Here is a 22,556-nt window from a genome sequence, read left to right on the forward strand (position 1 = left end):
GTCCCTCGGCCGAGGGGTAGATCAGTCTTTCCACCTGCTAGCCACTTGGCCACTTGGCCACTACGTGACAAAAGGTGAAAGTCTATAAATACTCCTCAACCCTCATTGAGGAAAGGATCTCACAATTATAACCTAAATACATTATTCATCTGGTAATATCTCCCTTATCTCTCTACAATACGCATCTAGCCAAGTAACACAGCTTAATCCTTTAAGTTTCTTGACTTGAGCGTCGGAGTGAGTACGCAGCACACGCCCAAGCCCTCGGTTCGTTCATTGTTGCAGGAGAGGCCGAGTGGGACGATAGGAGCAAGAAGGATTCAGCTCAAGACATTATTCTACAAGCCACGGGTGGTAACTAATCACTGCTCTGGAATTACACCCGGAACAGAATTAAATTGCATTTCGTTTATTTTATTTATAGTTGGATATGAATTAAAATTAAAATATATATTAAATTAAATTGGGATAACAAAATTTTGGTGTTTCTCGTACAGCTATGATGGACGCAATGGAAGCTAATGTTAACGGATTTTCGAAAATGGAAGTATAGTTCGTTGATTTTTTACAAATATAAAGGTACATTTTTTTCTTGTTAATGATGTCTATTGGCAGCTTAACTATTGTGCCACCCAATTGTCCGTGGCTAAGGCGGCCTTTAGTTAACGTTACCTGGTTCATCACATCTCGATGTTGAATGGTCAATGGTTTTATACTACACCAACCTGAGAGATTGTATTTTACATTTTATTTGGGTATGTATGTAATATTGATCGGTAATTTAGATTTTTTGGATTATTTTGATATGTAATTTTTTGTATTTGGACGGTAAATAATTTTAATATTTGGTTTTTTGGTTATGTAATTTTTTGATTTTGGACTGTAAATTTATATTTAGATTGATTACTTGGTTGCTAAAATTTCAATTTTGGGCATGTGATAGTGGACTGTAATTTTTATTTTTTTGATATGTAATTTTTTTGATATTTGGACTGTAATTAATTTTAATTTTAACTCGGTTTTTTGGGTATTTAATTTTTTGTATTTGGATTGTATTTAATTTTATTTTCGATTTAGGTATTTGGATGCTAAAATATAATTATATCATTTAGGCGATATATAATCATAATCATATTATATCATATATCATGAAGTTCCTTAAATTAAATCTGCAAAGAGATTAAAAGAGGAAAGAGAGTAATTAAATACCAAAGGAGGAGAGAGGGGAATTAAACAATTTGTGCAGAACGTGGGTTTGTTTTTCCTTAAATTTTTCAGCCAATAGGAAGCTTTTAAAGGCTTCAGCTTTTATAGATAGGAGATTTTTAGAGAGAAAAAGTAGAGAGAGAAAGACCGAATTTTGTTATTATTATTATTATTATTATTATTATTATTATTATACTACAATAATTATTATTATTATTATTATTATTATTATTATTATTATTATGCGCACAGCTTTCATTAAAAGAAAAATAAAAGTTTACATGAAATTGGTGGAGAGCCGAGACACAATCTGGGCTCCCACACAATTATTATTATTATTATTATTATTCATCTCCAATCAGCTTAGTTCAACTTAGTTCAGTTCAACTTCTTTCGGTTCAGTTCAGCTCTAAAAACTAGAAAAAAGTGGGCCTTAATATACTCATATTATATGATGTATATAAAACTCTTAAATTAGGGTATTTGTCAACTTTTAGTAGAAGCATTCCCTAATCCCGATGTTTATTTGTCAGTGCCTTGTAGAAATGATTCTTGCAAAAAGTTAAAATAAAACTTGTCCTGTTGTACAGAGTGTTTAATAACAGTAAGTCTCTCTTAAAATGGTTCTATGACTCTTATGAGTTAAGACGGGTCAAGTACATATCACTTGTGTATATAAGAATATAAAAGAAAAAGTAATACGGAATATATTTATCTTATATACACAAGTAATACGATACTTAACTTATTATAAGCTTAAGACGAATAATATTGCCGTCTTAAATGAGAACTAGTATAGATCCCGCGCATGTATGCGCGGTATATAGAACTTTTACATTTTATTGCAGTATTTATAGAACTTAAATTGATGCGTTATTAATTCTATATTTTACCCTTATGTTTATATGAAAAAAAGTGAAAAACTTATTAAGAGAATTGAGAAAAGTCATAAAATGTGTATTTAATGATTTTTTTTTTACCACAGAACTAGTGATTTCAATCTATAACTCTTCTCAAATAATTTTAATGAAATTTTTTATTAATAATTTATGATTTTAGATTTATACAAGTTTTGTTTTATTTTAATTAAACAAATGTAATTTAGAGTTCATGGAAGATTATAGTGATTAAAAGATTAAAAAATTTTATGTTAATGAAAAAATAATAACTTACTAAAATATAATCTTGGGGTTTCCTTTTTTAAGGAGATTTATTTTGGAGGAAAAAGTTATGTGAAGTTTTATTCTCTTAAAAATGGGTGAATTGGAAAAATGGAAATTGTTTATTTGCCTAAAATCACGTGAATTATATTTTCCTAGGAGTTCTCAATTCCTTCATTATGGAGGAGTTTAATTACCTAGCTCCCCCTAGGTAATTGGAAACTCCCACATGAATCCAACTCCCGAATGCCAACCAAACAAGGTTTGGGCAATTCCCGTGAATTGACCAATTCACGTGTTTTGTAAAATCATGGGAAATTAATTTTCGTATGACAACCAAACGAGGCTTAGTATATAGGAGAGGAGATTTATGATATAAAAAATACAATAAAAAGTTATTAGTAATATATGGACTTCGCTAAAAATCGTCTTATCAACTAAAACTGTCGACATTGTATGATACTTCATCTCATTATTTTTATTTGTAATTATGTACTTATATAAAATAATGAATGGGAGCATTTGAGAAAGAGTCCACCAAGAGAAAAACAACTATACCGGATTAAAAGATGATGAACCCCTTCTTCTAGGCTATGTTGTAATAAAGAAGTACAATTTTTGTATTTTGAACTTATCTAGTACTACTATCTATATATACCAGTACTATATATTTAATACGAAAATAAAGGAACTTTGTAAGTAGATAAATCTATACAATTTTATTATACTATATATAGTTTATTAGATATATAAATCAAGAGACTTTAATGTAAGTATATAAATCTATACAATTTTATTATACTATATATAGTTTATCAGATGTACAAAGATGTTAATCTTTAACATAGACAAATATTAAGTGGTTATGTTTTGGAAACTATATAAATCAAATAAATTAGGATTGTTTTAAAAGATACAATATTGCATAATTTGTATATTCTATAAAATTAGATAATCAACTAATTTAAAAATTAAATTTGATAACGTAATAGTAATAACAATAGAGCAAATATGATACTAATCACTCATATATGAGTAATAAAAGTAATAATAATAACAGCGGGAGTAGTGAAAGTAATAGTAACAACAACAGGAGTAGTGAAATTGACATTATTAAATGCTAGGGTATTGAAAGAAACGATAATGACGGCGCACGGGAGTAGTGAAAGTAACAGTAGTTACAACAAATGTAATGACAGTAATAGTAAGAACAACAGAGAAAGTACGAAAAATTAACTAACAATTCGATTTAAGAAAAATAATTAAATATGAGTTTGATAAAATTAACAGGAATGAATACATCCGTAAGAATCGCATGAGTAGTTAAAAAACAACAGTAACCGGGGAGTAGTGAATGTAATTAGTATTAACATGAGATGTCGTAAAAGTAATAATCTTAAGCGCGAGAGTAATGAATGTGTTTCATAATTTTTTGATAAATTATACATTTAATTATAAATGGTAAACGTATGAATTAAGTAAGTCTAATCTTATCTATATAAATTCAGAAGACAATACTCATTGTACAACGCGCCACATCATAAATGCATTTTTTTTCTTTTTTGGAAAATCCAGGTTATGGTGGGACCCATGAGTGTGCAACGTATTTAATTATTAAGATATCCGTCTTTTCAAACATGCGATAAATTCCGTCTCGCAACAAATTATATAAAATCATCTTATGGAATACTTCTTCGAATTAATATTATGATAAAATTTTATACATTCCGTGTAAAGAAAATGCATAACATTTACGCAGAATTAATTGCAAATGCGAGTAAATGTGATTAAATTACATAATTTTTAAAACAAAATTACACAATAAAATTACATAATTTCAGGAAGGAATTACAGTTATATACGGGATCGAACATACAACGGAAATGAATTACAAAAATGAATTACATGTATTTTTGTTAATATTATTGTACCACAAAATCATAACATAATTTTTTAAAAGTACAGGGTACAAATTTTTTTTTTTCAAAAAACAATAATAACGGCATATGTACTTGGAATATAAAACTCGATCCGAACTATCGGTAAATTTGAAAACACCGAAATTGGTAGGTGACAATGATAGGGACAATAGAAATGCAAAAATAAATATACATAAAAAAACATTAATTCTGGCCCAAATACATACCCGTGCAATTTTGCACGGGTTTAAAACTAGTATAGTATTATATTAAGTGTTCAGAACTTTTGTACCAATGGTACAACGATATTATAAGTTCAACATTTTACTGTTTTAATGTTATAACTAATAAAAAAATACTTATTACGGAAATTTTTTTTTATACTCCCTCCGTCCCGGTCATTTGTTGTCCTTTTTCATTTTTGGGTGTCTCGGTCAATTGTTGTCCTTTCTATTTTAGGATTGCATTTGATAAGCAATTTGATCATTCACACTTAATTTGGTCCACTTGTCATTTTAATATAACCTCTTTTCTTTCCTTGGTCTTTATGCAAAAACCAAATGACAACAATTGACCGGGACGAAGGAATACAAACTAAAAAGCGCATTTTAGCATAACGTCGTGATAGCTGATGAGATAAATAAGGTCTCATACAATCTGACCTAGTGACATACTCATCCACATTCGCAAGTTCACTACTAACTTCCAAAAAAATGCCTCAACATGATAAAGGGTGTAAATGATACATTACACTTCAAATTTAATCAAACCAAATTAGTTATTAGGTTTAATGGACTAAATGGCCTGCGAAAGTGATCAAAGCAGTAGGGTGATCAAAGCCAAGTTATAAGGTCATTAGTAGTCCTGCAAATATTAATTGATTTATGATGTTACTAACTCGGCTCATGTGCACTATACCTGAAGTCGGCTTAATGCTTTAAAAGCTTGCTTGTTATAAGATGGATACCATTTTACCATATAGCCAGATACCATCTTCATTGCTTGTTATAAGATGGATACCATTTTACCATATACTCGGCTTAATGCTTTAAAAGCTTGCTTGTTATAAGATGGATACCATTTTACCATATACTCGGCTCATGGGATGAAAAGTAACGAACTTCACATTGAATATCCTCCGGCAACTCGCTCGGCTCATGTGCACTATACCATTTTACCATATAGCCAGATACCATCTTCATTCTAATGATTCCCAATTCTGAAAAATTCTATTACCATTCCTATAAATCATTACTTGATAACAGACATTTTATAAACAACTAGTTCTTTTACCCGTGAAATTCACGGGATCGTTTATGTTGCAGTGTAATAAGGACCGAGATAGTACATGTGCTCTAATTCCACTAAAATACATGGTTAATAGTCAATACATGGCAGTAACATCGTTCAAGAGATTTACATTTGTTAAATGTAGCATTACAATTTGACCTCCTTATCTATTTGCTCTAACAAACTCCACTATAAATATCGTATAGTATGCAAGACGCTCTAGAAAATGGGATGGACCAAAATTTATCACGTTTCAAAGCCAACGAACTAAAAATTCTCCTTTGTTGCTTAAATTTGCAGCATGTTTGGTTGAACTTTGTATATATCATTTCTTCAAGTACCCGATAATATCCTCCAATAAGCAATATCCTGAAATGTTAAATAAAGAGTCTCACAAAATAAGCATAACATATACTCCGTAAGATGATATGCAAGAATGAAATTGCAAGAGATAGACCTAGTTTTTCTCTCTAAATGATATGTGCTTTTATCACGTGCTTCTTGTTTTTTGTGTGTGTATATTTTCACGTAATCAGACATTATTTTCATGTAACTTGGGTTTATCATACATAAACATAGCATTCCTCCCATTAACCGATAGATTATAACAGTCAGATGAATAATAATTAGTACTTTAGAACATTTGTAATTTTAAATTTTGTTTCACATACCTGTGATTCAACTATTCGTCACATAGATTTATGCCTTGATTAATGTGATGTACCTCTGTTGAAATAATGTTGTAAAATTAGTATTAGAAGTAAACTGTAAATAAGTTTTGATCATGCTTTCATCAAATTAACTTGTTTGATCCCTACAAACCTATGTAAGATTTTTTTTATGTTCTTCCCCTGAAAGTCATTTATTGTAATTTAAAATCATAAACTACCCAAAAAAACATTAAATCTAGTAGAAGTAAATAAGTAATGGAAAATGAAAACAACGCATCAAGTAATAATTAGTTAAGTAGCCAGTAAATCGTTAATTCTATGAATTTGTTCTTCCTCTACAAGAAGATTACCTTCTAAAACCTCTTTATATTAGTTGTAACCTGTAAACAAACACCCAAAGGAAAGATCAAATATTGATGCAAGAACTTGAGAAGAGTCGTCTAAGAGGTAATTACAAGAGTTTGAATATGATTGTTATGTGCTACCTTGGAATCACAAAACTTGGGTTAACATTAGCGAGAAGTAACCTAATAACGCAATCCAATATAAACAACGCACGGAGTTCATTTGTGCAAGCACTTTGTGGGGGTAATTTACAACTTCAATTTGAAAGATTAGTCTAAGCAATCGGAAATCGAAGATGAAAAGAGAAAGACGGACATACCAAACACTACGCAGCTACAAAGAAAGGGGAATTGGTAGATTTTGATCAGAACACCGACAACTACAACACTCCATTTCGATATTCCTTTTATAAAATCCATCTATGAAACTCGTTGCCTCGTCCATTTCCCTTTTATAAACACCACACAAGAGTAGTATAATGCCAAAATCGCTGGAATGTGAAAGGTGGGAAATGAGAAGGAATATAAATGTTTAATTTGGAGTAATGGTGTTTCATTGATGGAGACATTGAAGGGGTATAATTAAGGAGTGATATATATATTTTTTTCATATAACTACAATGAGGATTGTATGTGCTCAAAACGCATGGTTGGGTAAATGTCTTATTAGATGCCAAGTGTTTAAATACCATTAAGCGTGTAATTTAATTAGGCCGTTTTAGGATGAATGAGTAGACAAACAGACAAATAATCAAGAAGTATGAGGTGTTTAGATTCCAATAAACCTAGAATGTTCTGTTCAAAGTAATGACCTCCTACACAGGGTAGAAATAGCTTCAAGCAGCGCCACGTGGCATTCACATATAACTACTCAAGTTACCCTTTTTATGTTATTATATAGATGTTCTTTACTCTTGTGATAAGATTTTCCATTTTGTCCCCTTCCATTTTAAATTAAAAATTTATATATTAATTTGGACTAATACACTTCTAAGAAATTCTTGATATATTCATGGTACTCCATATTAATGAGAATATTCGTTTTTGAGAGGATTTTGTAATTAACTAAAAAAATCTACAAAATATTAAAAAGATTGATTGAGATTGTCTTATCCAATGCCCCATGTACCTTTGGTACAAAGGTTCTGAACTTTAGGTATAATATTGTTGTACTTTTGGTACAAAATTTGAAAATTTGAAGCAAATTTACAATATATTTTGCGTTTTACGAGTGTAACTCAGTTTTTTCGACAAATATTATTTTGAATTTTTCCAATTTTAACACAACTCATTGTGAATTGAGTGACTTAAGTGTAACTTTAGTCTTTTAAAAGTGTAATTTTAGTCCATTAAAGTGTAATTTTAATCCATTAAAGTGTAATTTTAGTCCATTAAAGTGTATTTTTAGTCCATTGAGAGTGTATCTTTAGTCCATATTAAAAGTGTAACTTTAGTCCATTAAAGTGTAATTTCAGTCCAATGAGAGTGTTATTTTAGTCCAGAAAAGTATTATTTTAGTCCAGGCAATTGTAATTTCAGTCCAATGAGAATGTTATTTTAGTCCAGAAAAGTGTAATTTTAACATAAAAAAGTGTAATTCTAACAACAACGAAAAGTGTAATTTTAACAGAAAAAAGTGCAATTTTAATGCAAAAAAGTGTAATTTTAACAGAAAAAAGTGTAATTTTAACAAAAAAAAAGTGTAATTCTAACAACAACAAAAAAGTGTAATTTTAACAGAAAAAAGTGCAATTTTAATGGAAAAAAGTGTAATTTTAACAGAAAAAAGTGTAATTTTAATAGATAAAGGTGTAATTTTAATGGAGAAAAGTGTAATTTTAACAGAAAAAAGTGTAATTCTAGCAGAAAAAAGTATAATTTTAACAGAAAAAAGTGTAAATTTAATGGAGAAAAGTGTAATTTTAATGGAGAAAAGTGTAATTTTAACTAAAAAAAAGTGTAATTTTAATGGGGAAAAGTGTAATTTTAACGGAAAAAAGTGTAATTTTAATGGAAAAAAGTATAATTTTAATAGAGAAAACTGTAATTTTAGTAAGTCCATATTTGTATCATAATTTAAAATATTTTAAAAGTAAATGAACTACTAAAACAAAAATCACAATTTCTTTTTCGAAAAAAAGATCTAAAAAAACAAAAAAAAAAAAACAAACACGTCTCACCCTACTACCAAAACACAACCACTAACATCTCAAAATCCTTCAAAAAGGAGGAGATCTATAAAAATAAAATAAAAAAAAATTAAAAAAATTAAAGAAACAACGAAATCTGCCACAAAGTCCACAACACAAAAAAACAAAACGAGAAAACGAAAATCTACCCCAACGCACAAAAAATATATTGAAAAGTAGATCTAGAAAAAACAAAACAAAATCAAAAAAATCAAAGAAAAAATGAAAAGTGGAAGGAGATGGCGGCAGTCGGCGTGAAGGAGGGAGGCGGCGAGAAAGGAGGGAGTCGAGGTCGGGGGTTGAGGTGGTTGTGGGGCTATTGTGGTGGCGCATGTGTGCGGTCGTGAGTGGTGGCCGTGGTAGTGGCGGGCCGTGAGTGGTGTTGTTTGTTGTGGGTGGTGATGAGGGGTGGGGTGGTGTCGTGGATGGTGTTTGTTGAGGGAGGTGGCAAAAATAGGAGGGAGGAGGGAGGCGGAGGAGGTGAGTGGTGTTGGCGAGGGTGGTGGTGGGTGTGGGTGTGCGGTGGTTTCGGTGTGGTGGTAGATGTGGGGGATGATGGTGTCGGTGGGGATGTTGTAGGGTTGTAGGACTGGTGGCAGGCGGGTATGGGAACATGGGGGTTGAAGGAGGGAGATTTTTTGATTTTTTGGATTTTGAATTTTTTTGGTTTTTGTGGGAGGAGAGGGGAATTATTTAGGTTTTTTTTAGAGAATTAAATTGGGTTTTTGAGAGGGGTGGTGAATGAATTGTGTGAATGAGAGATAAGTGGGTGGAAAAATAAATTATATATAGTTGATTAGTATTTGATTAATGTGGATTAGTAAGGTAGTGAGAGAGTGGGCTTAATTAGGCATTAATTCCTTGTTTTTTGTCTTCAATCTCAGCCTTCCATAGTGCTCATCCAAGGGCTCTAAGGAGGACTTATGGACTCACACTTAGGAGGGGGACTTATTTGATCTCAACACTATATATATATATATATATATATATATATATATATATATATATATATATATATATATATATATATATAGAGAGAGAGAGAGAGAGAGAAGGGTTCTTATAAGGCCACTACATCTTATGAGTCCCTAAGTCCTTATAAGGGCTCTTGGATGAAGGGAATGGAGGGATGAGATTACATCTCAATGAAGGGCCATAAATCCTCCTCCCTAATCTCCCTCCCTAATCTTGTATAACTCTTTCTAATCTTGTATAACTCCTTCCCCATTCTAATCTCCCTACTCACCCATTATCCATTTCATTCATTCACCCTCTTCAATCATTCACTCCCCCTCTCCTCATTCATTCTCTCCCAACAAAAAAAAACCCCAAAAATAAAAACCAAAAACCAAACAAATATTCATTTGTTCATCAACAAAAAAAAAACCCAAAAAACAATAAAATACCATTACCACCACCACACCCGACCCACCACCACACCCACCAGACGACCACCACCACACCCGACCCCCAGCACCAGACCTGCTGCCCCCCGCACGACCGCACGCCGACCACCCCCCTCGCACGACCGCCACCCCTAGATTCAGCCGCCATCCTCCTCCCATGCTCCTTTCTCCGTCCTCCCCACAACCATCCTCCCTGCCGCCCTTACCACCCCGACACAACCAGCCCTTCACCACCCCACAACCAGCCTGTTAGATGACTCATTCCTGCCGCCTGTTAGATGACTCATTAATCTACACGTGAACAATGCGTATGTAAACAAATCCTGAGTTGGAATGTTAGATGACTCGGATATTCCTTCAAGATTCTCGTTTATATTTCATTTTACTTTGAACATTCAAAAGTCAACTATATTATGCCTATATAAACAGAACAATCCTGCCGCCTGTTTTTGTTTTGGTTTTGTTTTTTTTTTTTTTTTTTTTTTTTTTTTTTTTGTTCACAGCGTCACTTTTTTTTTTTTTTTTGTGTTGTTCATTTTTTTGTTCTTCATTTTTTTATTTGGTTATTTTTGTTATTTTGGTTTTTGTTATCATTCACTTACAATATCAGTTTTATTGTTAATTGTTTCTTTTTTGTTTATTTGGGTGTTGGTTAATTAATTTTTAGTATTTCATTTTTTTTTTACGGTTTTTGTTTACGGTTTTTGTTAGATTTACGGGTTTTTTGTTAGATTTATGCATATAATTTGTTATTCTCATGAGTTATTTGGTATTAATTTTGTGTGGTGTTTTTTTTAGATCTATTTTTTTTATTTTTTTCTGATTTGGTATTTTAATGTTATTTATTATTGTTGGTATTTTTTTTGTTAGTGTTACATATTTGGTTTTATTTGGTTGTTATTTTTTTATTTGGTTGTTATTGTTATTTGATTTTTTGGACTAAAGTTATACATCTTGTCTATTAAAGTTATACACTATGTGCATTAGAGTTATACACACGATATTTAAATTTGGTTTTGTTATTTGGTTTTTTTTATTGTTATTTGGTTTATTTCAGATTTCGGGTTGGGTTGGGTTGTTGGTTTTTTTTTTTTTTTTTTTTTTTTTTTTTATTTACTTATTATGTTGTTATTTATTTAGATCTAGTTTTTAGATTTTTAGATGTGTTTTAGATTTTTCATATTATTTTTTTTGTTTTTTTGTTGTTATTTTTTTTTTTGACTAGAGTTATACATCAAATGCCTAGAGTTATACATTGTATGTCTAGAGTTATACAGATTGTGACTAGAGTTTTACATCTTTTGACTAGAATTATAAATACTGTGACTAGAGTTATACATTAAATGCCTAGAGTTATACATTGTATGCCTAGAGTTATACATCATATGCATAGAGTTATACATTATATGACTAAAGTTATACAATTTTGGACTAAAGTTTTACAAATATGGACTAAAGTTATACATATGAAGGACTAGAGTTATACAAAAATGGACTAAAGTTATACAACTATGGACTAAAATTATACAAAAATATGGTCTCAAATATATAATGGACCTTAGATTTGTTTTAGATTTTTCATATTATTTTTTTTGTTTTTTTGTTGTTATTTTTTTTTTTGAGTAGAGTTATACATCAAATGCCTAGAGTTATACATTGTATGTCTAGAGTTATACAGATTGTGACTAGAGTTTTACATCTTTTGACTAGAATTATAAATATTGTGACTAGAGTTATACATTAAATGCCTAGAGTTATACATTATATGCCTAGAGTTATACATCATATGCATAGAGTTATACATTATATGACTAAAGTTATACAACTTTAGTCCATTTTTGTATAACTTTAGTCATATAATGTATAACTCTATGCATATGATGTATAACTCTAGGCATATAATGTATAACTCTAGGGATTTAATGTATAACTCTAGTCACAGTATTTATAATTCTAGTCAAAAGATGTAAAACTCTAGTCACAATCTGTATAACTCTAGACATACAATGTATAACTCTAGGCCTTTGATGTATAACTCTAGTAAAAAAAAAAATAACTCTAGGCCTTTGATGTATAACTCTAGTCCATTTTTGTATAACTTTGGTCCATTCTTGTATAACTTTGGTTCATTTTTGTATAACTTTGGTTCATTTTTGTATAACTCTGGTTCATTTTTGTATAACTTTAGTCCAATTTTTTGTGTAACTTTAGTCCAATTTTTGTATAACTTTAGTCTTTTTTTGTATAACTTTGGTCATAAAATGTATAACTTTAGTCGTAAATAGTAAAAAAATCAAACAATAAATATGAAAAATATGAAAAAAAAAAATAATAACAAAAACCAAAAAAACTCATAATAACAAAAACAAAAAACCAAATAACAATAATAAAACCAAAAAACCAACAACCCAACCAAACCCGAAATCTAAAATAAACCAAATAACAAGTTTTAAAACCCGAAATCTTAAAAAAAGTATAACAAGAAGAGATTTGAGAAAATGAATAAAAAAGGAGAAGTAACAAAATAAAAGAAAATAAAAGACAACAACAAAAAAATGAATTGAAAAAACAACTCAAAACATGAAAATAAAGACCAAACGAAAAAAAAAAAAAAAAAAAAAAAAAAAAAAAAAAAAAAGATGGGGGCCGTGCGGTGGCGGCGGTAGCGGCGGTGGTGGGCGGTGAGTTGGTGTCGGGTGGGATAGTGGTGGGTGGTGGTGAATGAGGAAGAGAAGAATGAATGATTTATTTGGGTTTTTTGATTTAATTGGATTTTTTGGGTTTTTTGATTTAATTGGATTTTTTGGGTTTTATTTATTTATTTGGGTTTTGGGTTTTTTATTTATTTGGATTTTTTGGGTTTTTATTTTTTGGGGTTTTAGAGAGAAGATGAGTTGTGTGATATATGAGAGAAATGGATGAGAGGAAAAGAAGTTATAGTGAATTAGTGATTAATTAGAAGGATTAGTGAATGAGGAGAGAATGAGTGATATTAGTACATAAACACACTTTTGGAGGTTGATCTTGGCCATCCATCTCCCTCCATCCAATGGCTCACAATAGGACTTATGGACTTATTTTATCTATGGACCTTAGTTGATCCTTCCTCTATATATATATATATATATATATATATATATATATATATATATATATATATATATATATATATATATATATATATATATTGACAAGTTCTCCTAAGTCCTTAATATCTTTTGAGTCCCTAAGTCTTTATTAGGGCTCTTGGATTAGGAGAATGGAGAGTGGAGATTTGCCTACTTTAATCCCACTATAGGCGTGAAAAAAAAAGGAAATAGGTTGAGGTGGAGAGAGGATGTGTGTGTCAGTACTATTGCCTATTACCCACTGTGCACACACAAACACATGCATAATCATTCAACAACCTTCCTCAACACAATTTTAAACAAACTCCACCAAAACACAATTTGAAAAAAAAACTCATCTTCCCGGCGGTAATTTAGAGCAAATCCTACTTTCTTCATTTATCATCTTCCTTTATCAGCTTCCTTTTCATCTTCCTTTATTATCCTCCATTCTCAGAAACAAACAACAAGACCAACGTCCAACGTCAAAAATGACGGATTTGCAAATGATTCCATTTGGCCATGGTAATTTTTGGATTGTTTATTTATTTTCTTCATTCAAAGTTAGGTTATATATCATTTTTTTTATCAAAACATTAGGTTAAATATGAACAGTTGCTAATATGAGGAGGAAGTGTATTTTAGGTTATTTTTGAAGCTAGTTTTTTATTATTTGAAATCGTAAATCCACTCTTTTAACATGAACTCCATCATTATAGAGTTCAACATCAACTCTGTGAATAAGAAGTTAAACTTCTCGACGTTGGAGTTATTTATCTGGTAGAGTTCAACATCATATTTCAGTTTCTTATTTGTAACAGTGAATATAGTATCTGCAACAAGACTATAAGAAGACGAATAAAGTGTAACTGTAACATTAAAAAGTGTAATTATAATGGTCGTAAATGTAATTTTAACTACAAATGGTGTGATTTTAAGCAACAAAAGTATTATTGTAATTATTATGGTAGATTTGAAATTCAAAAGTGTAATATTTGTACCTTTAATTGAAATTGTAAAAATTGTAATTATAACAGATAAAAGTGTAATTTTAACAGCTAAAATTGTTATTATAACAGACAAAAGTTTTAAATTTGTAAACAGTAATTCTAATAAGAAAACGTACAATTTTAACAGAGAAACGTGTAATTTTGACCAGTAAAAGTGTTATTGTAACAGACAAAATCTGTATGTTTTTAAACTGTAATTCTAATAATAACAAGTATAATTGTAACAGACAAAAGTGTAATTTTAACAACCAAAGGGTTTATTGTAATAGAAAAGCTGTAAGTTTTTAAACTGTAATTGTAATAGTAGAAAGTATAATTCTAACAGATAAAAGTGTAATTTTAACAGCTAAAATTATTATTATAACAGACAAAAGTTCTAAATTTGTAAACAGTAATTCTAATAGGAAAACGTATAATTTTAACAGAGAAACGTGTAATTTTGACCAGTAAAAGTGTTATTGTAAAAGACAAAATCTGTAAGTTTTTAAACTGTAATTCTAATAGTAACAAGTATAATTGTAACAGACAAAAGTGTAATTTTAACAACCAAAGGGTTTATTGTAACAGAAAAGTTGTAAGTTTTTAAACTGTAATTGTAATAGTAGAAAGTATAATTCTAACAGACAAAAGTGTAATGATAACAACAAAAAGTGTAATTTTAAGAAAGATATAATTTTAACAAATATATGGGTTACTTTAAGTTGTTATGAAAACAATTGATAATAATTACACTATTGTCAGATAATATTGAGCACAATGGAAAACGAAAGCCGAACGAAGAAGAATTTTGCAAAGACGTTGAAGCTAAGTTCACCCCCTATGTTGGTCGTGAATTTCTGAAATAGAGGAAGCAAAGTGACATTTTATAGAATTTATGCTGTTGCTTGTGGTTTTGATGTGCGTAAGTACACGACTAAGAGATGGCGTGGAGGGGAAATCAAATCTAAACTGTTGGTTTGCAACTGGGAGGGGTTCAAACATAAGGGACAATTGGAGTGTAGTGGCCGCCAGGACTCAGGTAGGAGACACAAAGTCAGGCGCGTTGGCTGCAAAGCGAGGATTAGGCTATTCATGATGAATGGGGAATTAAGAATTGACATATTCCACAGTGGCCACAACCATGAACTCGTATCAGCCAGAGATAGTTTCAAAAGTTGGCATGCAACATAACAGACTATCACAAAATGATAATCCTCTATAATACAAGGATGAGTTGATTAAAATTACACTTTTCTTGATTAAAATTACACTTGTTTATGTTATAATTTCACTTTATTTTGTTAGAATTACACTTTTGTCAACTAAAATTACACTTTTTGCTACTACAATTACATTTTTTCTTGTTAAAACAACACTTTTCTTTTTTGAACTTATACATTTGTATCTGTTTTAATAACGTTTTTGTTGATTAAAATACATACATCTAAAAGATTGTCAATAATCAACAGCTGAAGATAGGAGCTACGAAGACTTACAAAATTTTGAAGGAACATGTTAATGGGTTTGAAAACATCGGAGCTAGTTTGAATGATTTTAAGAACTTTCACAGAGATGTGAAATGCTACATTCATGAACGGGACGGTCAGATGTTCGTGGACCACTTTAAGGAATTGGCTGTTAATAAACCAGGGTTCTTCTTTGACTATGATGTTGATTCTGACGGTAGCCTTAGTAAAGCTATATGGGCCGACGGAATCGCTAGAAGGAACTACTCAGTTTTTGGGGATGCAGTGTCGTTCGATCCGACATATTCCACCAATAAGTATGACATGTCCTTCACACATTTCACCGGGGTTGATAATCATAAACGATCAGTCACTTTCTGTGGAGCGCTTGTTGCTCATGAAGATGCAGACTCGTTTAAATGGGTTTTCACCCGTTTTCTGGCTGCGATGGGTGGCAAAGAGCCTAAGTACATTATCACCGATCAGGATCCTGGTATTCTTAAAGCGGTGCCATTGGTGTTCAAGACAGCGCGCCACCGATATTGTATGTGGCATATCATGAACAAGGTGCCAAGCAAGTATGGAATGACGAGAGACGATTATTCAGTCTTTGTAAAGAAATTGAATGCCATAATATGGGATGAAGACATTGAAGCGACAGAGTTCGATGCAAAATGGGAAGACATTGGCAGGGAACACAATGTTAATAACATTGACTGGTTCCAAGAAATGTACGCTAAAAGGAAGCAGTGGGTTATGGCTCATTGTAGGGACCTAGATATGGGGGGTGTTATGAGGACAACCCAAAGATCAGAGAGCGAAAATAGTTTTTTTAAGAGATTTGAGAGTAAGTCAGGAACATTAGTTGAGTTTTCGATGCGTTTTGACAGCGCGATGGACCAGCAAAGACACACACAGAAACAGATAAACAACTGTAACAGACACACTTTCCCTGTAATATCAACGCATCTAGCTATCGAAGTGGACGGGGCGCAAGTGTATAGTCATAAAGTATTCGAGGAATTTCAAGAAGAGGCCAAGTGCTCAATCGGTACTTGTAAAAGCAGAGGATTTACTGAGTGTGGCTCTTTAGAGGTGATCACTGTAAGAGATGCAAACAGGGACAGAAATTATGAGGTCACATACTGCCCAGGTATCATTCTGTAGCATTTGTTTGTTAAAATTATACTTTTATCCGTTAAAATTATATTTTTGTTGATTAAAATTACACTTAGGGTTGTTAAAATTATACTTTGGGTTGTTAAAATTATACTTTGGGTTGTTAAAGTTATACTTTTATCCGTTAAAATTTCACTTTTGTTGATTAAAATTACACTTTGGGTTGTTAAAATTACAAATTAGGTTGTTAAAATTATACTTTGGGTTGTTAAAGTTATACTTTTATCCGTTAAAATCACACTTTTGTTGATTAAAATTACACTTTTGTGTATTACAGTCACACTTTCTTCCTCGATCGATTTAACTAACATATTACTCTATATTGTTGAACTAGATACATTGAAAGCCACTTGTAGATGCAGAATGCTTGAGAGGAAAGGCATTCTTTGCCGGCATGTCATATGGATTTACTCATCAAACGGATTGAAGAATATTCCAGAACAATGTGTTGTTAAAAGATGGTGTAAAGATGCAAGGTTGTCTAAAATGTTCGATTGTAATGGTGAAGCAACTGAGGACGTTGATATAATAGATGGAAAACAGATTGCGATGTCGATAATGTGGTCGAGAGATTCATCGAGATTGGTTGGTATGCTCATGGGCAAATTGAAGAATGATGTCGACAACTTTTCTAGTGTAATTAGACAGTTTAAGGAGAAACTTTCACCATTAGGATCACCATTAAATAAACAACAGTTGGAGAAAATTCTTGGTTGTTCTCCTAGTCAGGAGATAACCATTTTGCCGCCCAAGAAATCCAAGAACAAGGGAAGCGGAAAGAGAATGTTGTCGATGAAGGAAAAAGCAGTTGCTTTGGCAAGGAAGCCAAAATGTATGTGTAAAAATTACAAGCGATTAGCTAACCATGACAAAAAGAACTACCCTAATCCTTTCGCAGAGCACCCACCGTTGTCGCAATCGTCAGAACCCTCGTCGGAAGAAGAAGAAGAAGAAGAAGAAGAAGAAGAAGGAGAAGAAGGAGAAGAAGAAGAAGAAGAAGAAGAAGAAGAAGACGAAGAAGAAGGCATCTTAGAATAATCAATATAATACCTAATAAGTAGTACATTTTTTGGGGATGTCTACACAAAATACGAGGTACAACATGATGTTTTGTATTGTGTTTAGACATCAAACTGCCAGGAAGGCAATTGGTTGCCGTTGGTATTACAATGTATTTTGTTGAAGTATTTTTTATTGGACGAAACAGTTATAATGTGCAACACCAGAACGTTGAATTTTTCACTCTTGACTATTATGACAATTTATGTTCTTACAATTACAGATATCTAGGAAATAAAATTGCAATGGCCTCATATCTGCTTAGGGTAGAATTTTTATGATCAGAATTACACTTAAACTCATTATAATTACAGAGTATGCAATTTCAGTTACACTTCATCTATAGTAAAGCCTTATAACATAGTTAGGTAAAATAACATAAATATTATTGCACTATCTTTTAACAACATAACTATATTTTCATAAATAAAACACCTAAAATGACACTTTTGCCTTTTAAAATTACATTTATATTTTGTGTAATGTAAGGTCAATCTGTCACTGCTATGGCCAGTTAGAATTACACTTCTGACGGTTAGAATTACACTTTTGTGTATTACAGTCACACGTTCTTCTGACTGATTTAACTAACATATTACTCTATATTGTTGAACTAGATACATTGAAAGCCACTTGTAGCTGCAGAATGCTTGAGAGGAAAGGCATTCTTTGCCGGCATGTCATATGGATTAACATAAAACACCTTGTCTTATAGAATGTTGAAAGATTGTTTACACAAAAACTAACTGTCTAGATTAAGGTTGCTAACATCTGAAAATAATACAAAGTATGAAATAAGTGTTTACATAGCCAAGGCAATATTCCCACAAAAACTTAACTACTAGATTAAGGTTGTTATTTTTTCACATTGGCACGGGGCAGTCTACGCTTCTGTTGTAATACCTTCCACAGTTTGTCCTTCGTTCTAACAAAAGTTTTGACCTTCTCGAGCACACCTTCGCGCAAAACGTTCATGTCTCCTAAAACGAGGGTAGCTACCAGCTGGATCACCAAATAGCGCCTTGATTTCTTCTTCTCGAGGTCTTCATGCTGAAAAGGAAGACCCTCGTATAAGAGCATAGCCATCATGGTGAACAGATCCGACTCTGGTTGGTTGAGAGTAGGTGACATCCCGCTGAAAGGTATCTGGCGTAACGCATAATTAGGAATTTCCCGTGCTCTAGTGTTCTTCTTTTCCTTATCCCGTGATTCTAAATAATCACTCATTGCGCTAGCCTGCATATGTACATAATTACCTCAAAAAACTGATTGAGCAAAAAAGATAGCATTTGGAAGAAAGGGATGGACAATAACTTACAATTAAACGCGCTGCTTTTCCAAATCTGCGACTTTTGCAAATCGTAAATGCCTTTGCCCGTCCAAAGAAGTCGATTGTATTTGATTTGTGATTGATACATACGCATGCGAAATGGTCGTCAATGCAGAACGGGACAAATATCAAGTCTGTTTTCAAGTTGACGGTTTGCTCACTGTCGACGATGAAGGTGTCCCAGAGCTGGTACAGGTTGTCATAGTTGCTGTCTGATTGTGTGCTTGGTTGTTCAAACGTCCCAAGCAATCCCAACAGTATATCCTTTAAAAGGCAATAGTGAACATGATTAATGTGGTTACTTTGTCACCTAAAATTACACTATTGTCCCTTAAAATTACACTTCACACGGTTAGAATGACACTTTTGTTGATTAAAAGAACTAAAGTGAAACATTCACATAATATAACTGTAATTTAGAAAAGTGTCATTCTAACTAACAAAGGTGTAATAGAAGTGGGCATAAATATTATGCAATGGTTAATGGAAGTACCATGTGACATATACCAAAGAATGACATCCTCATTTGGTCGCCATATTCCTCCTTCTCCAAATGGTTCATCAAAATCGACCAGCACTCGATGACATTCAACGACATAAGGTTTTCAAGCATCAAGGACATAATGTCAGCTCTCCGAAGCGTTGCGTGACGGGTGTACCAGACCAGCTGTTCACTGCACTCCGTTATATTAAAGAAGTCGTTAATTTAAATAGAATAAATGTGAAAAGTAATGTGAGTATGAGCCATTATTAATTCAGATTAGTCGACCGTTATTCATAATTGTGGTCATCTAACAAGCAATAGTCGGCAACATGCTTCCTCCTCTGTTTAATATCCTTGATTAACGCTTGGTTGCTCCGAAGCATCTTCGACACCACGTTTGTGTTGAGACCACCTCTACCACAGTCGAGAGAGCAGCCCAACCCGTCCCCCTTTCCACGAGGATGGCTCTTGACAGAGGAAAGGGCTTTACCAGACGGAATGCGCATGGTAACAGGTGTCGCCTCCATAACGGGCTCTTCAGATCCAGTTACGCGAGCACGTTTTGTGGAATGCGGCCCTATGTCACCATCTGTTTTCCTCTTAACAACATTCAACTTTCTTGTCAACGGATGTCCAGCAGTTGCTTTGAAATAACCAACCCGCATCAAGATCTCTTCTCTGATACTGTTAATGTCACAGAGGACGAGTGTTGCAGCAATCTCAGCACGGTACAAACTCATAGCATCCTCTTTCCCGAGGTCACATTGAAAAGGGCTTCAGCAGTAAAACATCATATGTAGCATCATTAAAACACCACAGTCATTTCTCGAATACCCTTGACCTTGCCAACTGAACTCAATGTTCACGATCTTAAACCCGCTGACCTTTGCCCCCTTAGACAGCCCTTTAGACACCAAATACTTCCCCATTATATTTGCCTGAACATGAATACGCGTTAGTCTGTTAACGTAGTATGACACATATAAATTGGTTGACTTTTGGATATCGGACACTTACCGAAATACGTGCTATCCCTCCGTAAGGGAGCGTTTCTATTGGGTCATCGTATGTGCGGTTGTCGAGGTAGTCAATCTGCTCGGTGAGAAAGTTGATGCACACGCTGCTGTAATGATCACCGTCACCAGATAACACGGGCAGAAAGATCTGCATCGTGTGTCGCTAAGATCAGTAAAAGGAATCCTTAAAAATAATGATTTAGATTACATGTTTTGTTACATACCATGTCCGTGTCAAGCTGGAATGGTGCACGACAAGATTTCAGCCCAGGCATCCCAGCAGCCCCCAAAAATGTCTTCGTCTTTGTTCAATACTTTCCCAAGCTTTTGAGCCTTCCAAATAGACCTTGCGGGCTTCTTTAATTTGAAAAGTGTTAAATGCGTGATCAGATAATTAAAAGAGCTATTTTATAAAAATAAAGTAAATCTTTAACCAAAAAAAGTGTAATTGTAACACGCAACAGTGTACTGTTAACACAGAAGGGTAATGTTAAAAGAATAATTTAAACAATAAAAACTGTAATTCTGACGGCCAAAAGTATCATTTTAACGGACAAATGTGTAATTTTAACATACAAAAGTAACATTTTAACTTTAAAAAGTGTAATTCTAACGGACAAATGTGTAATTTTAACACACAAAAGTAACATTTTAACTTACAGTGTGACTTAGGCCAAAGAAACAACGGGATATGTCCAAAGGTTTCATGATGTGGTTGAGTAGCAAGCACCAACCATCAATAACACTTGTCATGATTTGCTGCCCAGGGTTCAAAGTTCCAATATCTTCCCGGGTAATGAAATAAAACTCGCTAAATTGGACTAATCGTTCACTACAACAAAAACATTTACTTAGTCAACAAATATATATATAATTAGGAATGTTAAGGGCCTCTTGTAAAAAATAATACACTTACAACTCGGAAAAAGCGTCTGACTGATTGAACGCATAGTCAATCAAGTATTTCCTGTCACTAAACATTGGCACTAGGAGCTCCTGACTGAATGCTAGGTTTCTCGTCGCGAAGCACAATTCAGGAGCAGGTGCCCCACAATCAATAGAACACCCAAGGTTCTCAATGACGTGATCCATGCACGGTAAGGGCTCGCTCGAGTGAAGTAAAAAAGGATGGTAGCTCAGATCACTGTGAGGGACGTACGGTACGGGGTTAGGAATGACAGCGTTCTCTGCCTCTGGTACTACATCAGCTGTCACCTCTCCATGGTCGATAGTCCCTTCCAAAGACTTCACGGCATCATCCTCCACTGCCGCATCTGTAATAAAAATAGTGTAATTTCATCATCAGAAAGTAAGTGTAACTGTGGCAGAGAACAAAATAAAACTTAGTAGACAAAATTATAATTCTAATACAAAAGTGTAATTCTAGCAGACAAAAGTGTAATTCTAGCAGACAAAAATGTAATTCTAACAAAAAAAAGTGTAATTTTACCAAAAAAAGTGTAATTCTAGCAGACAAAAGTGTAATTCTAACAAAAAAAAGTGTTATTGTAACTAAAAAAAGTGTAATTTTAGCAGAAAAAAATGTAATTCTAACAAAATAAAGTGTTATTTTAACTAAAAATTGTCTAATTGCAGCAGACAAAAGTGTAATTCTAACAAAATAAAGTGTTATTTCAATAAAGTGTCACTTTAACAATAAAAAGTGTAATTTTAACTGTCAAAGTAGTATTTTTAGTGCAAAAAATATCACTTCATCCAATCCACTTCTAAACTCTAAAGG

At 32.6% G+C, this 22,556-nt stretch overlaps 1 protein-coding gene across 1 annotated transcript; it reads left to right on the forward strand.

The window, feature by feature from the left end:
- The first annotated feature begins 16,071 nt into the window (after positions 1-16,071).
- LOC141595461 (protein FAR-RED IMPAIRED RESPONSE 1-like) lies at positions 16,072-18,216 on the forward strand. The gene is made up of 4 exons (XM_074415428.1): positions 16,072-16,409; positions 16,638-16,900; positions 17,261-17,758; positions 18,209-18,216. Exons 1-4 carry the CDS (start codon positions 16,072-16,074, stop codon positions 18,214-18,216), a joined length of 1,107 nt encoding a protein of 368 aa, XP_074271529.1.
- The last annotated feature ends 4,340 nt before the right edge of the window (positions 18,217-22,556 follow it).

The sequence above is a fragment of the Silene latifolia genome, chromosome 8 (assembly GCF_048544455.1).
Source record: "Silene latifolia isolate original U9 population chromosome 8, ASM4854445v1, whole genome shotgun sequence".
Classification (NCBI taxonomy): domain Eukaryota; kingdom Viridiplantae; phylum Streptophyta; class Magnoliopsida; order Caryophyllales; family Caryophyllaceae; genus Silene; species Silene latifolia.

Bases quoted from the DNA above. Each gene is read 5' to 3' on its own strand.
- LOC141595461 (XM_074415428.1), top strand. From the start codon at position 16,072: ATGTCCTTCACACATTTCACCGGGGTTGATAATCATAAACGATCAGTC. The intron at 16,410-16,637 runs GTTCGATGCAAA...GCGTTTTGACAG, and splicing joins GAAGACATTGAAGCGACAGA to CGCGATGGACCAGCAAAGAC. The intron at 16,901-17,260 runs GTATCATTCTGT...TTGTTGAACTAG, and splicing joins TGAGGTCACATACTGCCCAG to ATACATTGAAAGCCACTTGT.